Consider the following 16,852-nt stretch of genomic DNA (forward strand, 5'->3'; position numbering starts at 1 on the left):
AAGTTTATGTTGAGAGACTAAGGTAACACTAAGGCAATATTATAGAAAAAGGAAAATATGTGTGGTTGTATTTAAAGAGTTTTCAGAGTATGGTCATGTTTATTTTTATATAAAAATAAAAACTTTATCTCCTTATTTTGACATTTGCTAATCACAGTCCAAGAGTCCCTACTTATGTATTCTAAAGCGAAGCTTATCAGTCAGTCAAAATCTCCAAAAAAAACTTGGCATGAAAAGCAGCAGAGTGTAGCCACCCAACACTCAAACACTGATGAAGTTAGAAAAAGCAGTATAAGCAAAGTAACACGTGACAAAGGCAATTATTAGAAAAACCAAAAGTAATACGTATCAGGAACACTGAAGAGAGGGGCTATGGATGTGACATACTCTTTATCTATTATTTCAGGAAATCAATAAATATTGTCTAGAGTTGGCGAATTAAGAAATGGAGCTTCATATGTTATGAGGGTCACAGGTTGGCCCATTGGATCAATTAGAAATAGAACTTATTAGAACACTCAGCTGAAGAATAAGAGAATAGAGGAAATGACCATTGCTTTAAATAAGCTATTCATATTGTATTTTAGTTACAGCATGTATGCATATTTTACTTTAATAAAAATACAAAATTTACCTTAATTAAAAATATTCTTTTAAACAACAAACCCTCTTGCGCTAATGAATATGCTTTACACACTAATTTTGCCTCTTAAACTATTAAATCAATAAATCTAAAAGTTAGCCAGTCCTGTGTATTTGGGATTTCTATGCAATCACTATGAAGGAAAACAAATAGATATGTCTTATCCTTATTAAATAGGAAAAAAAAAAAACACCCTAAAATGTATTAATCTCTCCTTACTGTATGACATTAACAATGACAGGATCAAATGCTTAAATAAGTCACTTAATATAATTCTCCTAACAGCCTTCAAGTTATACAATATTATCTCACTTAGATATGCAAAATAAATAAGCTGAACAAAATTACAGAGTTGACCCAGGCTTTTTGCTTATTTTTAAACCATTTTTTAGAGTTTAATATCTCTAATTCTAAAACATGGATTTTCTTTCTTCAAATATACTAGAAATTAACAGTTGTGGTTATATTTTTAACATAAATGTATCTTAGTTTTGCTATAATAGCATAAAGTATGCATTGAATAACTTTTATTTGTTTTCCATAATACCTTGGCATTATGGTTAAAAGTCAAGTGATATCCACTTAATTGATAAAATGTTTTCTCTTAAGAAATTTAAAAATACCAAACTCCTGCACTACCTTCAGGAAGAGGTGAATATGTAGCCATCCGATGACATTAATCAATTATATTTAATTAATATTAAAATGACAAAAAATATACTAGTTCAACTAAAATATAACATGCAATGCATGTTTTCTAGTAATATGCTTCTTGTTGAAATGTTACTAGGTCTTCTGTATGTGTTGTGTTAATTAATTGAGTCTTTACAATAAATTATTAAAATAAAACTATTATCAAGTTTTAGAGATTTAAAAATCAAGACTCAGCTTGCCCTAGGGCCTAGGCTATAGGTACAGTGAGAGGATTTGAATGCGCATCTATTCTTCCCTCTACAATGTCTATAGATATTATTCAACCAACATTGCATAATATACTTAATTGGGCTCTAAATGAGCCCATAAAATATTTTTTTGTTCAGAGGAATTTATTTGTATATGTTATGGCATATTCCATGCTGAAATTGGCATTGATATGACCTATCAATAAAAATTAAAAAAAAAAAACACTATTCAAAAAGAATAGGCTTATTTTAAGCATGTATATACTGAGTGAATGCATGCTAAACTCTGGTTCTCTTGTCTTTCTTACCTAAGTCAATGAAAGGCATCTATTTAATCATTTATCCCAGTGTTTAACACCTATTTTTTTATCTATAATTTTCTGTATCCTTTGAGTTTTCTTTATCAGATTTTGGTTATTATTTTGTCTGGCTCCCAAAATTTCCCAAAGTTTCATAATGATCACTGATGGTATATTTCGAAAAGTGCTTTAGTATGTTTTTCTGGCTTAAACAGATTTCCCTTCTGTATAACTCTAAATTATAAGACAATATAATCACTCTTTTTCTTAAATTTCCTATTAACTTCCATGCCATACACTGATTTTTTTTCTCTTTGTGAGAATTAAATCCAAAGTAATTTTCTTTTTATTCCCTTCATCTTCTGATAGATGAAATCATCAATTAAAGTCAAGAACTAGCCAGCAATTTTAATAACAGAATGACCATTTGGTAGATATCTACCTTTTCTTTATTTCTTATAACAACATTTTGAAGTAAAAAATTTCAGTTTTCCTTATTGTTTAGATTAGAGACAATAAGCATAGAGCAGTGAAATAACTTGTGTTTAAGTTAGAAATCACCTACATATAATTCTAATACATTGATATTACACAACTAGAAAATATTACCATGTGTATTAGACACAAAAAATCCATATTTTTAACCATCAGATCAGGGTTGTTGGGTGTATTTTTTCCACTAACATTCATAGTAAGAAATATAGTTTATATCAATGAAAACATAAACACCTACATAAAGACACACACCTATGTATATTTATTGCATTTTATTTATCTCTGTATATAACCAAAAACAGTTGCACAAATATTAGACTTATTCTTACTGTGTTCTTTGAATTATAGTGTTTTTCTGTTCTTCTAATTTTCTTTATTTTACTAAAATTTTATATCATTTGTAAAATGCTAGCCATGACCCAGTGGATTGATTTTATGACTCATGGTGGTGACCCATAGTTTCGAAAGTCGGCCCTAGATGACATCATCTCCATGGTCAATATTGTACAAAAAATCAGAATCATTCATCTGACTAGAGAGTCTGTGATAACTTTCCATAGTGATATCATTGTCTCTCTCTCCTTACTGACTTTTTCCCTCATTGTGTCTCTATCCTCATAAATATAGTTATATGCAAACATGATTCTTGAATGTGCAATATTATTTTTTCTAACATAATTATTTTATTTAGTTATAATATCCATCTCCAACAGCTTGAACAAAAAAATCCCCATGGTCTGCAATAGAACTCTCTGTCATTTTATGTTAAGACTAGAGGCCCAGTGCACAAAAAATTGTGCACTCAGGAGAGGGGGTTCCCTCAGCCTGGGCTGTACCCTCTTGCAGTCTGGCAGCCCTTGGGGGGTGTCCAACTGATGGCTTAGGCCTGCTCATCACAGGGAGTGGGCCTAAGCTGGCAGTCAGACATCCTTAGCACTTCTTTGGAGCTGTGATCCCAGCTTCTGGTGGAGATCCCCCTGTTGGAGCTCACTGACCAGAGGGCAGCTCCAGCATTGAGTATCTGGCCCCTGGTGGTCAGTACACATCATAGCGACCGGTCATTCTGCTGTTTGGTCGATTTGCATATTAGTCTTTTATTATATAGGATGTCTGGTTTTCATTAAAATAATTTCTAAACCACTCTGTGTTTGACTTTCTGCTTAACAATAAGATATGGGTTTTTGGAAAGGCCACAAGTCACCAGTTCCATAATGTGGTGAACTGATCCTTATTTTGAAAAATACTTTAGGAATTTATCCAGAAATATATTCATAAAATACCGAATCACCATCATCAAAACCTGCTTCATTATTAATTGGGGATATTCACAGTTTCCCCTCTTGTGCTCACTGGGTGATCTCTTCAAAACCATTCCCAAAGAGCTGTTCATTTACTGTAGCTAACTGCTCAGCAGATTTCATTCCCCAAGTGAAGGTAATATCTGTTTCAGGTGTCTCTGATCAGTAATTGCCTTAATCTCAAAAATATTATGTCTTTCCCCCTTAATTGTATTTCCAGTATCAGAAATCTTCTCCTTGCTATGATCACTGTCTGATCCTTTGTCAGTCTGATTCTGGTACCCTCGTTTTTACTAACTCTGCTGGAACGCATCTGGCAATCTCATACCTGATATTAGGTCACTGAAACCAGTTTTAGGTCCTTCTCCATCCTTCTGTGTCTGTGAGTTTTCCTTGTGCTGCTGAAGCTACCTAAGCAGCTCTGATTTGGTTTTTGCTTTTAGACAACCTAATTCTTAGAAATATATATTTTCTATGTTCCTATTTCTATAAACATTTACCACAAAAAGATGACACTACTTAAGTTGTTGCATTTATCTCCTTCTGTTGAAATATCAGTTGTATTATGTTTGTTCCTTATTTACTCATCCAGTATTTTCTAGGTACCTAATGATTTCAGGAAATCCTCTAAGTCCTGAACACAAAGGAACTAAACGGCCCTCTTGCTGCTCTCAGTTAGCTCACCTACCACAACATACACATTGCTTTAGAGACACCTGGGAATATAAGCACTTTCCAAAACCATGTCTTTATTGAATCCAATTTAAAAATCTTTGATAAAATCTCTGCATTGCTATTCAACATTTGTAGGTTGTATGTGAAGTGGTCGATTTTTTTAAAGTACAGAACTGACTGTAAACATTTATTGACTCTTTCTAATAATAATTATTAGAAGTATATATATATACATATATACATATACATATATATACATATATATATATACATATATATATATACATACATACATATACATATATATATATATATATATATATATATATATATATACACACACACATATACATATATATATAGTTCTTACCATGACAGCTTGGTAAGGCTCTATTCCATCCAGGTCTTCCATCATCTCCCATGATACAGGTGAGTGTTGAATAACCTTGAAGAACATAACCAGCATCGCAGTAATAGGTGACTGTTGACCCTAATTTATAATCCATCCCAAGTCTGGTGCCATTCATTATATTGCCTGGATCAAAGCAGGACTCTCGGAGTTTTGCTGTAAAACAATGTGGATATAAAATGAACTGTTTTACAATACTGTTTTCTATGCAACCTTTAAGATTTCTTCATTATTAGCACTAAATGGAAAGGAAAACAGCAGCAGCCTCTGAGTGCCGAAGTACAAAGCAGCCCTAAACCATATTTGACATTTTGTTAAGTCATACCCATTAGTAAGAGAATAAAATCCTTTCCTGTTTTTCTCATTAAAATTATTTTCTAATACATATAGTTAAACATAGGGTTTTAGAGTTCATTATAAAAAGAAGCAGGGCTTATTTCCTTATCTATTATTCCTTCATTAATGTGCACTTATTCCATGTTACCACTGTCTATGTCGAGCTCAGTTCATTTCACCACTAAGAGGAAAGTAAAAGGCACTTTTTTTTCTGTCTGGAAAATATTTCTTAAACTACCTGCTTTATCATTCCCACATTTCCATCAGAGGTCTGTCCATTATAAATAGCAACAAAACCTTTAAATACCCAAGCCAATATCTTTTTGGACAGAGAAACTATATCAAAGCCAAGCACTTTCAAAGCTAACAGCGCCAAACAATTGTAAAACTTAAGTTCATTCACAACAAAGGAACTGTTTTCTGTGCACCCAGATAGTGAACTAAAAAGAAAAATATGTAGAAAAAAATATGCTAGTTTGGACATTTTGAGAATAGGCACTAGGACACTTTGTTGTTAAAAGATCTGGTAATACCTTAATATTTCCATTTTTTTATTATTATAATTTACTTAAGAAATAATAGAGAAATGTGCAATATAAGGACCATCACAAATTCAGCATAACAAGTGTGATTTTTTTGACATTGGAGTTTATCTTAGTTAATGGGAAGTCAGAAGATGGGTATATCTCTGGATATGAATCATGGCATCTTAGGAATTTAAGTCAACAATGTCTTGGTGCTTGGCTATTGCAAAAAATTATATTAATATGTCCAAATCTAATTAATTGCAACAGAAAATTATATTTTTTGTATTCATAAAAGCTTGCAAAGTTTAAATTACTTTAACATTTATAAGAAATGATGAGAAATTTGTATTTTAGGAAGAGCACTATGTAAGATTTCTACCAAATCAACAAAAGAGGGAATGTTGGAACCAAACACTTCAATGATTTCAAAAGATTATCAGAGGAATGAAGGCCACTTTCTTCCTTCTTTCTTTCCAGTGAATACTTAAAAGCCCATTGCCCAGCCAACTCTGGAAATAGAGCAGTGGACAATCAGAAAATATTCTAGTCCTCATGACACTTGCAGTCTACTGAGAATTATATTAAATACTTGTAATTGTGCTGAGTTTGCAAAGGGGAGGCATTCAGGAATTTACCTGAAGAATTGACATGTAAACTGAAGATTAAGATTAAGAAAGCTGAGTTGACTAGGTCTCAGAGAGATGAGAGTCATGAAGGGGAGAAAGTGTACTGGAGTGTGCAAGTCGAATAAAACCCAATTCCTGAGTTTCAATCCAAAGCTAAAACACTTGATCTCCCATGAGTGTATGGGCCTGTGCAGGTGCATGCACACGTGTGTATGCACGCACGCACACACACACACACACACACACACACACACACACACTCTTTGCATCATATCTGTTATATTTAGACTTCCCTATAAAAATGATTTCCCAATCCAATAAACTATTTTTCTTCCCAGATAAAATATCCACACAGCACTGTTTTCAGATAAGAACCAGCAGGGTGAATAGTGAATTTAGTCACTAAGAATGGGGCTTTAGTCTTGGAGGGTTGGTTTACTTATTTTAAAGAATAAAACCTCACATTGAGTCTTTTCTAAACAAGCAGAAAAGCACAACATAATTTTTAGGCAGAACAGCAGCCTAGCATTTATAGCCCTCCTTCATGAAACTGAGTTAAATCCCTTGAGGGAAAGGGAAGGATTGAAATTACTGTTTAAAAGGATTAATCTCCTTGACAGGCCTAAGGGCCAGTGGGCGGGGGTGGGGCCTCAGGCCTGAGAGGCAGCCAGGGCTTGCAAGGGCTGAGCCCCTTGCATGAATTTCATGCATCGGGCCTCTAGTTTTGTTATAATAATATAGTATCACTACTATATGAGTAACATTTATATATATATATATATTACAATTATACATTTTAAGACACATTTATTAATATTATGTCTAAATACTCTTAATATCAGAGTACTGTTTAAACTCTAAATATTTATTCAACTGAAAATTTGTTAATATTGTGCTGCATTGAAATTACAAGGAAATAAATGGAGACTAGTCTTGACTTAAACTCTTTGGGGACATTGCTTTCAAATCAGTGAAATATCTTCCCCTCACCCCACACTTCTACTTCTCTGCTCCAGTTTACGCTTGTCTACACGTTAGAGCATTTCTATCATTTGCTTTATAAACATAAAGTGGTATTTCTTCCAGAATCCATATTAGGCTTGGGTTTCTGTGATGTTCCGATAGAGCAGTCATTCGTTATTCAAATGCTTTGTATAACTATGATGTAGTTGCACACAAACAAAAATAAGATTCAGTGTCTGTCTTCAGGGGGAAAGGGAATATAGACATGAACACAAGAAATGGCAATTAGATTCTGGTATGAGCTGTAATAGAGGAAGGGGCTGGACCTATGGCTTTTTACTTAAAGGCCTACTACGAGCATTATTTAGAGTAAGTCAGGACTTAGAAGCTTTACATTTTCAGTGCTAACAGAAATCAACAGGTTTAAGTCAAGGTATATGACGTATCACAAATGACAATGGAAACAATTTATCCAGGGCCTCCATATGTATGTCAGTTCATTTTGAGGGGTGTACATTTTATCTTGAAAATCCTGGGGTTTTTGTCTTTCTGTGCCAGATTAAACATGAGGGCCACTTCATCAACTTTAAAAAACTAGTCAATTAAACAGGTAACAGTGTTTTGAAATAAAGATAGGAAATAGGGAAACTGATAAGAAAGACAGACCCTGGAGACCCTAAAGTGGGGAATGTAATTTTCCCAGGAATGAGCATTTTGAGGACCAGCCCAGAAAATTAATTAAATTGGATTGGGGTTCATTGGTTGATCTCTTCTCCCCCCTCTACCCTCCCCTGCCTTCCTCTGAGGTTTTACAGTCTGTTTGATGCTTCTATGTCTCTGGGTCTATTTTTGTTCATCAGTTTATGTTGGTCCTTAGATTCCACATATGAATGAGATGATGTGATACTTATCTTTCTCTGACTGGCTTATTTTGCTTAGCATAATGCTCTCTAGGTCCATCCATGCTGTTGCAAATGGTAAGAATTATTTCTTTCTTATAACTGGATAGTATTCCATTGTGCAGATGTGCCATTGTTTTTTAATCCACTCATCTGCTGATGGGCATTTAGGCTGTTTCCAAATTTTAGCTATTGCAATTTCTGCTGTTATGAACATAGGGGTGCATATATTCTTTCTGATGGGTGTTTCTGATTTCTTGGGGTATATTCCTATAAGTGGGATCACAGGGTCAAATGGTAGTTCCATTTTAACCCAAGGACACAGACAGTGGGTAGTGAAGGCTTAGGGGGTAGAGGAGTGGGAGAGGGCAATGCCGGGGGGAGAAGGGCAATATGTAATACTTTCAACAAAAAAGATTTATTTAAAAATAGACCTGAAGCACTAAATAAAAAAATATATTTTTATATCTGCAATTCATTATTATACAGGGTATCCCAAAAATAAAGAGTTGTTATACACTTTAACAACTGATAGCTCAATTTTGAAAATGAAATGTATTTTAATAAACACTGCCTTTATAATTATTCATAGTGTGTATATACATTGTTTGGGACACCCTATAGTTTAAATTTAATTTATGATTTTTAAGCTTTATTTGTTATCAAAGATTACAGTAACCGTAAACAATAGGCACTGCCTTTTAGGTATAAGTCTTGAATCCTTATATTTAGTGTAAATGAATGCTCTGGTAGAGGATGTAAATGCATGGAGTTATTTCAAAAGAAATATTGTGATCTCTTTAAAACACAGTTCATTTATTCAAAGCCCTATTAACTAAAACAATATGTATTCTCTGGTGGATTTCTGATCATTGCACCTAATGAAGTAAATGCTGGTGCACATACAGAGAACAGATACAAAGAACAGATTGGTGGTTGCTAAAATTCAGGGTCAGGGGTGGGTGAAATAGATAAAGGTGATCAAAAGAAACAAATTTCCAGTTATAAGATAAATAAGTCCTGGAGATGTAATGTACAGCATGGTGACTACAGTTAACAATACTACATTATGTATATGTGAACGTTGCTAAGAGAATAGATCTTAAAAGTTCTCATCCAAGAAAAAAATTGTAACTGTGTAGTGATGGACACTACATAAACTTACTGTGGTAATCATTTCACAACATATACATATATCAAATCATTATGTTGTACATATAAAATTAATACAATATCATGGGTCAATTATATCTTAAAACATATGTGGAGTTTCTGAAACACTTTCTCTGCTTTTGACAAAATAAATTGGTTAACCTCCTCTGAGAGTAATTTGGCAATATGGGTTAGATTGATTATGGAATTAGATTAGCCTTTGATTCAATAATCCCATTAGAAAGACACTCACATATATACTAAAAAAAGCATATAAACCAATTTAAAATATAAAATATGTTTATAGGCGCCGAAACCGGTTTGGCTCAGTGGATAGAGCGTCGGCCTGCGGACTGAAAGGTCCCAGGTTCAATTCCGGTCAAGGGCATGTACCTGGGTTGCGGGCACATCCCCAGTAGGAGATGTGCAGGAGGCGGCTGATCGATGTTTCTCTCCCATCGATGTTTCTAACTCTCTATCTCTCTCCCTTCCTCTCTGTAAAAAATCAATAAAATATATATTAAAAAAAAGGATGTTTCATTTAAAAAAAAAATATGTTTATAGGCGTCCATAGGCATTGTAACATTAATTCATTTAAATACGTGCAGAGATATTCTAAAATATAATTATCACAATATTTTATTATCCCTATTCTGAATATTGACATATTTAAACATCTTTAGGCATTTTTTGGAACATAATTATCACAATAATTTGTTCACTTTATCACTGATCATAGTCTCTGAATAAAAGATATTTAAGTGAATATTCAGCTTCCAAAAAAGTAGTTTGTGTTTTTTTTTATTATTATTATTTTGTGGTTTCGGCCAACTCTCAGAGTATACTAATTGTTAATTTGTTTGCTGATACATTTCCTTTGGTAGTAATTAGGGAAATCCTAATTTCCTCCTCACTGATAGGAAAAGTCAGAGTTCTTTTATGAGATGAACTGTAAGTAGCCTGTGCTGAGAAATGCACAGATAACCACTGACAATGGCCACTGCAGAGTTATCCTCCTGTAGAAAATACAAGTGAAACCATGATGCTGAAATCAAATGTTCACACTTACCTTTATATTCTAAATGAAATCCAGTGTAACTCACAGACCCATCACTCCGAAAAGCCAAATGCATGGTATTGGAGCTGCTTTCTATTCTCTCTGGTAACTTGCTATCTTGAAAACTTCCAATTAGCGGGCTATTGCTGTCTGGCCCATCGTGTATATAGAGGAAGTCATAGTTTGGTTCTATGCTGAAACTAAAAAAAAAAAAATAGAGTGAGAGAGAAGGACATGGAGTGGCTATTACTAAGATATATATGTATATATATTAATTCAGTCAATATCTTTAAAAATAACACCAGACCCTGTCAAAATAAGTTAATTGGAAATTTTGCCTGGCAAAAACACACTAAATATTAATATCAAATCAACAGTGAAAAACAGAAAAGACATCTTAATATTTTCAAATATTTCTAAGTTGGCTTTGTGACTACAGGGAATGCAAATGATTGTAAGGCAAACAGTTTAGCTGATGAAAGGGTATATAGGTTTTGGAACCAGAGATGCAGGTTCAAGCTTTGCTTCTGTCCTTGTTAACCTGTACAACCTTATGTAAGTTACTTTATATCAGTAAAATGTGGAGGGCAATATCTACTTTATTTAATTTAGATATTTTGCTTCAAAAAATGAAACTTCTTTTTTTCTTTATCAGTGATACTATTTGCCCTGAATTTCAAAATTTATAAGCAGCTTTGCTGTTTTAAAAGTCAACTCCATATGTCATATTCAAACAAAAGTTTGAGATACAAATTTGCATTTAAATTACACAAATGAAGCACTGTACATTCCATTAGGTATACTTTTTCTTAAAATAAATATATTGTATTGTTTTAGAACTTAATATAGGAGAAATCAAACCAATCAACTATTTGTCAAAATTAAATAACGTGCTAATAAAGACATTTTAGCACGTAAATTATTCCAATTATTTTAATATTGCAAATTTGCATATTAAATTTGCTCAAGAAGTCTTCAAAAGTATGAATATTGTCCCACAATGATTATAGAGCCCACATGTTTAGAAGGCAGAAGATATGTACTCTCCTGGAACACTGGAGAGTACATTCTAGAACCATTTGTCTCTCTCTTAGCTCATATTGTGGCAGAGAAAAAATGGACTTAATTGGGTCGTTAAGAAAAGCCAATAAGTTTATGACAATACCAGTAAAGCTTGCCACTGTTGAACATTCATCAGTGGAGAAACTATTTTTACAAGTTTTATCATCCTTGAATCTAAATAAGAAACTTGGGTGGGAGATATTTCCTAATATACTGGATTTATAGAAGTTAAGTTTATAAATCAATTCTAATCCTTTCTGTATGCATGTATAAGAGAGAGGAATCCAACTAGCTTACTTCTGCATAAGTAGTGGTGAAGAAAGACTGGGATAATTAGAGGTTCCCAACCTTTCCACATATAAGGGAACCTGTAACATAAGATAATTGGGGCACCACCGCATTGCTATATTTTGTTTTTATTTATTCATTAGCTTCACAAGTCTAATTCAACTAATGGCTCAAAACCTTTCAGTAAATATGAGGACTAAATTTTGGTAAATTTTGTATAATAAAGCAGAAAATGGAGACTAGGGCCTTATTTTATTGCTTACTACCCTTGTTCTGGGGTAAAACACAACCTTTCTGAACTTCATCTCTTTCAACATTAAGATTTCATGAGGCCCTAGCTGGTTTAGCTCAGTGGATAGAGCATCGGCCTGCGGACTGAAGGGTCCCGGGTTCAATTCTGGTCAAGGGCACATGCCTGGGGTTGTGGGCTCGATCCCTAGTAAGAGGTGTGCAGGAAGCAGCCAATCAATGATCCTTTCTCATCACTGATGTTTCTATCTCTCTTTCCCTCTCCCTTCCTCTCTGAAATCAGTAATATATATGAATGATTTCATGAGAATTGCAACTTCCTTGTCTAGCTCACTGTTGGGAGAATCACTCGAAACCACTGCTTTGTAAATGACATATTATAGTGGCGTGTATTATCCTTGAAGGCCAAGAGCCCATTTAAGAATGGATTGCAGTACTTTTCTTTCTAATTTCTAGCTTGGGGTTAAATAAAAACTTCAAAATAATGATTTGTAACTTCTTTGAAAATGAAAATAAAACAAGAACAGTTTTGTTGTTTTTCTAGGAAATCTCCAAATCTTAACTATAATGATTATTTTTCCTGGAACACTGGAGAGTACATTCTAGTCATACATTGATTTTACAAGGCACTTTCATAAATATTAACTTGGTTTTATCAATAATCCTGTGGTATAGGGAAGGGATTATCATTTTCCTTTTCCCAATGACTATACTAAGAACATCAGTAGTTCCCTTAAGGTCACATGATATATAACAGCTGGAAATCAAATTTAGGTCATGCACTTCCTGTAAAAAAGCCTTCTCCCACTCATTTTAATTAGAATAACTTTTATAAGTAAACTAAGTCTTATATTATACATTTTCATTCTGAATACCTGTACTGCTATTTCTTCGACTGTAAAAATGGGAACAATAACAATACTTACCTCAGGGAGTTTCCCTATTGCTGGGTGCTGGCATAACACTAACATCATCATCATTGTTTCTTTGTTACCAATGAACAATGTATCACTAAAAATTATAGAACTAAAAATTCTATACATTTACAATGTTTTCAAATATTCATGAATTTAAACTATCTTTATTTTTTTAAACCTAGCTCTGATATATTAGAAAATGCATAAAGTTGCTATTTTACATAACTACAAAGCAGGATTAACACACTAGCAGAAGGAGGAGTAGTGTTAATAGAGCCCATGTACATCAGTCTTGAACACTGAAGATTAGCAACATTTCTGCTTAGGACGTTTTGGACTTGCTGATACCTAATATTCCCATTGAAATGTTAAGGGGGAGGGTTAGGCCAGGTTTTGTGATCACAGTTATTAACTCCATGTGAGAAAACAGAGGCTCATTCAAATAACTTATCCTGATAACACAAATGACAGTGACAGTGGTAGAGCCCCGGTTCAAACTCAGCTGCCTCCTTTCTCACACAAGAAGCTACATTCTCCACTGCTTCAGTACTAAGCTAACCCTGCGACTCATTACAGGGATAAACAACTATTGTGAGTTTTAAAACACTCCCTTGTAAAATTCTGTCATGAGACAATTCTGCCCGGGCGGCGTGGCTCAGTGGTTGAATGTCAACCTATGAACCAGGAGGTTACAGTTGGCTCCATGACTGGTCTGGGCACATGCCCAGGTTGCAGGCCTGATCCCAGTGTGGGGCATGCAGGAGGCAGCTGATCAATGATTCTCTCTCATCATTGATGTTTCTCTCTCTCTCTCCCACTTCCTTCCTCTCTGAAATCAATTAAAATATATTTTTTTTTTTAAAAAAAGAGACAATTCTGCTGAGAAATATGGAGAAGATCGGAAAATTCTTTGTTAACTTGATTTAATGAGACCTCCAGAAAGGGTGGTAAGCAGACTATCTGTCTTCCCACGCCCAGTGGTGCCTCTGCACACATGGACATTTAGATGCTGCAGAAGGGAGGAAAAAAATTCTTGAAGTACTGACCTTTTCATCATGAAGTTTAGGAAAAACTGAAGTTTTGAAGCAGTGATGGCAAGTACAGGGAGGGAGAAAAGGTTATAAAGAGATCGCATTTCACGAGGGTCAATAAACCATTCGACCTTGAACACGTTTCCTCTACGATGGAATCTGGGGAAGATGCTCATCCTCTAGCCTTCTGAACTGCATCTCTGCCATGATACAGGGATTTGTAAAATGTTGATTGCAAAGTAGTGTTGCAATTAGTTAGTAATAATAAAAATGTCATGTATAGAAATAAAATTTGCCTAAGCAGATGCTAAAGAAAATGACAGGAAGATATATATATATATATTATTTTTTACAGAGAGGAAGGGAGAAGGATAGAGAGTTAGAAACATTGATGAGAAACACCGATCAGCTGCCTCCTGCATGCCCCCTCCTGGGGATCAAACCCGCAACCAAGGTGCATGCCCTTGACCAGAATTGAAGCCGGGACCCTTCAGTCCAAGGGCCGACGCTCTATCCACTGAGCCCAACTGGTCAGGGTGACAAATGTGGAAATGTATAGGCACTCACCTGATAAAGGCCAAGGAGATGACATAGTCTGTGTTGACAGTGATGGTCCAGTCGCAGTCCCTGCTGTGGGGATATGGATGAGGGAAGTTTGGCGAGAGAATAAAGCCTGAAGATCCTGTTAAATTGCCTCCACAGGGTGCTTTAAATGAACAAAGAAAATCCCTTAAGTGGTTAATAAAGTTTACTAGCTATCAATATTTGTAAAAACAGTTTTGTAAAAAGGCTTAGGAGGTTTTGAACAGATCTGACTTTTTGATAGCGCTTAATGCTTGGATATTGCATTGTCTTTCAAGAAAAAAACACTTAAATAGTAAATACACACATACATGGATATATTGGATTTAGCTCCTTTTACTGGCTTCAAAAGATAAGAAAAATTACATATGGACTTAAGTTCCTTTCTATTTTTTTATGTATGAAAAAGCATTGAGAAAAGGGATAAAGATGGTTTCCCCATTGCTACTAAAAAAAAAAAAAAAAATTGAAGGTTACTATGAAAGTTAGAAACAAAGTAAATCAAAACCTCTAATAATAAGTGGAATACTAGGATGTATGATATCTGGCACATTTTTACATCCTCCCATTACCTTTCTATATATTTATGAAGGAAGAGCCTTTGATATAGTTAATGAGTGAGAATGGATAATTACCTGAGAACCTACAGCACTTTACAATAAAAGACTCTTATATTGAGTGTTAGGATATTCCTAAATTCTAGTTGCCTAACTTGCTAATGAAATGGACAGGCTGCTGCAATTATTATCTCAGCCCCAAACAAAGGTTTCTTTAATACTTCAGTGGACAGGCTCAAAAAGTTCTTAGTGAAGTTCAGAGAACAGATTCTTTAGAAGACTACTGTTGAGGTCTATTAAACACAACTTATGATCAGAAATATATATCTATAGATAGATAGATAATGCAGAGTTAGCAGCTTCAGAAAAATAGAGAAAAAAAGATATGAAGGTCCCTGGTGGTGAAGTGGGATTATAAATAAACGAGAGACAGAGAGAGAGAGAGAGAGAGAGAGAGAGAGAGAGAGAGAGAGAGAGAGAGAGACTCATGATATCTCCTACACACGATCAGCACATCAGCATTCTTCTCTTAAAATCATAGTTTTCTCAGGTACATTTTACCATTCAGTTACAAGGTATTCTTGATTCTCTGACAGCATAAAACTCTTTTGGGAAGGAGGAAAATTCTGGTTCTCTCTGGTAACATTTCAGATCTCTGTTCTTTTGCCTGAGTCTAGATATGCAAATTTATCAATAAAATTGTCATCTAAATTACGGATGTCCACCATATCCTTTCTCCATGTCCCTGGATACCCTTGCCTTAGTGCTTCAGTCATTGTAGATTACTTCAGCTCCTACTCAATGGAGAATAAATATTTTTACTTATCACCTGTGTATTTTTGAGGTATAATACGCCCAAATGCTTACTGGTTATCTCTACCTGGTAGCCTATAGTACATCAAACACAAAATATCCAATATACCCAAACCTCAACTCAAATTTGCTTCTCCTTTTGCATCCCTACGTTGTTTGATTAGCACTATCATCTCCCCTAACTAGAGATGTGAAATTCTTCCCTCCCCTTCACTGCATACCTGTGTCCAGTCCATCAAGAAGCATTGCCAGGACTCCACCTCACTGAGCCTCGTGGATACTTTTCAACCCATCTCTTCTTTCTTTGCCTGCTACCATATTGCTAGATCTGACCTTTTTATCTGCCACCTGAATTATGGCATGGCTTCTTGTTTCCCATGCCTCTAAAATTCTCCAAGTCATCTTTGCCCTATTAAAAATATCTAATCATACTATGCCCATGCATAAGATTCTGCAGTTGTTTCACAAGGCCTAACAGATAATGTCTCCTCTAGTGCCGTTTTCATAACCCAACCTCTCCAACCTTTCCAATTGATTCATTCACCACTCTAAGCACATAAATATCATCAGGATGCACATAGTTCTGAGTACTTCCATGACTTTGCCCACACTATTTGTTTTCCCTTCTATATTTAGATAGTCCCTACTTACATTTCACGATTCATTCTGTCTCTAGGAAGTTTTACAGAAATTTCCAACCTAGGCTCTGCTTAAATAGTCTCCAACTCACTTTGGTATCCATAGCAACCTCTGCCTAGCTCCATTATTTCCATTACCATATTTTATTTAAAGATCCCTTTCAAATGTCTGAATTCATCACTCATCTATTAGATAAAGACTGTGTCTTACATGTGACTTTATACCTGGGATTCAGCATATAGCATACATTCCATACATGTTTGTGGAATTGCTAGTGGCTCTTTGTATTGATTTTGAAGATAGTTAAGACAACCACAGATGAATGTACAAATCTAATCTGTAGCTATGCATTTTGACAAAAATAATAGCATGTTTTGCTTTGAAACTTGTAAAATCTACATGAATTTGAAAATAAATAGAAAATATGTGTCAT

At 34.6% G+C, this 16,852-nt stretch overlaps 1 protein-coding gene across 3 annotated transcripts in view; it reads right to left on the minus strand.

The window, feature by feature from the left end:
• Positions 1–16,852, minus strand: part of CSMD3 (CUB and Sushi multiple domains 3) — an 872,847-nt gene that overhangs the window by 224,889 nt on the left and 631,106 nt on the right. For all 3 annotated transcript variants that reach the window (XM_036338167.1, XM_036338166.1, XM_036338165.1), the window contains 3 exons: positions 14,396–14,534; positions 10,294–10,481; positions 4,683–4,877 (listed from right to left, as the gene is read on the minus strand). In XM_036338167.1, the coding sequence (XP_036194060.1) occupies positions 4,683–4,877; positions 10,294–10,481; positions 14,396–14,534 (522 nt within the window). The remainder of the gene's footprint in view (positions 1–4,682; positions 4,878–10,293; positions 10,482–14,395; positions 14,535–16,852) is intronic.

This window comes from Myotis myotis, unplaced genomic scaffold (assembly GCF_014108235.1).
Source record: "Myotis myotis isolate mMyoMyo1 unplaced genomic scaffold, mMyoMyo1.p scaffold_m19_p_16, whole genome shotgun sequence".
Classification (NCBI taxonomy): Eukaryota; Metazoa; Chordata; class Mammalia; order Chiroptera; family Vespertilionidae; genus Myotis; species Myotis myotis.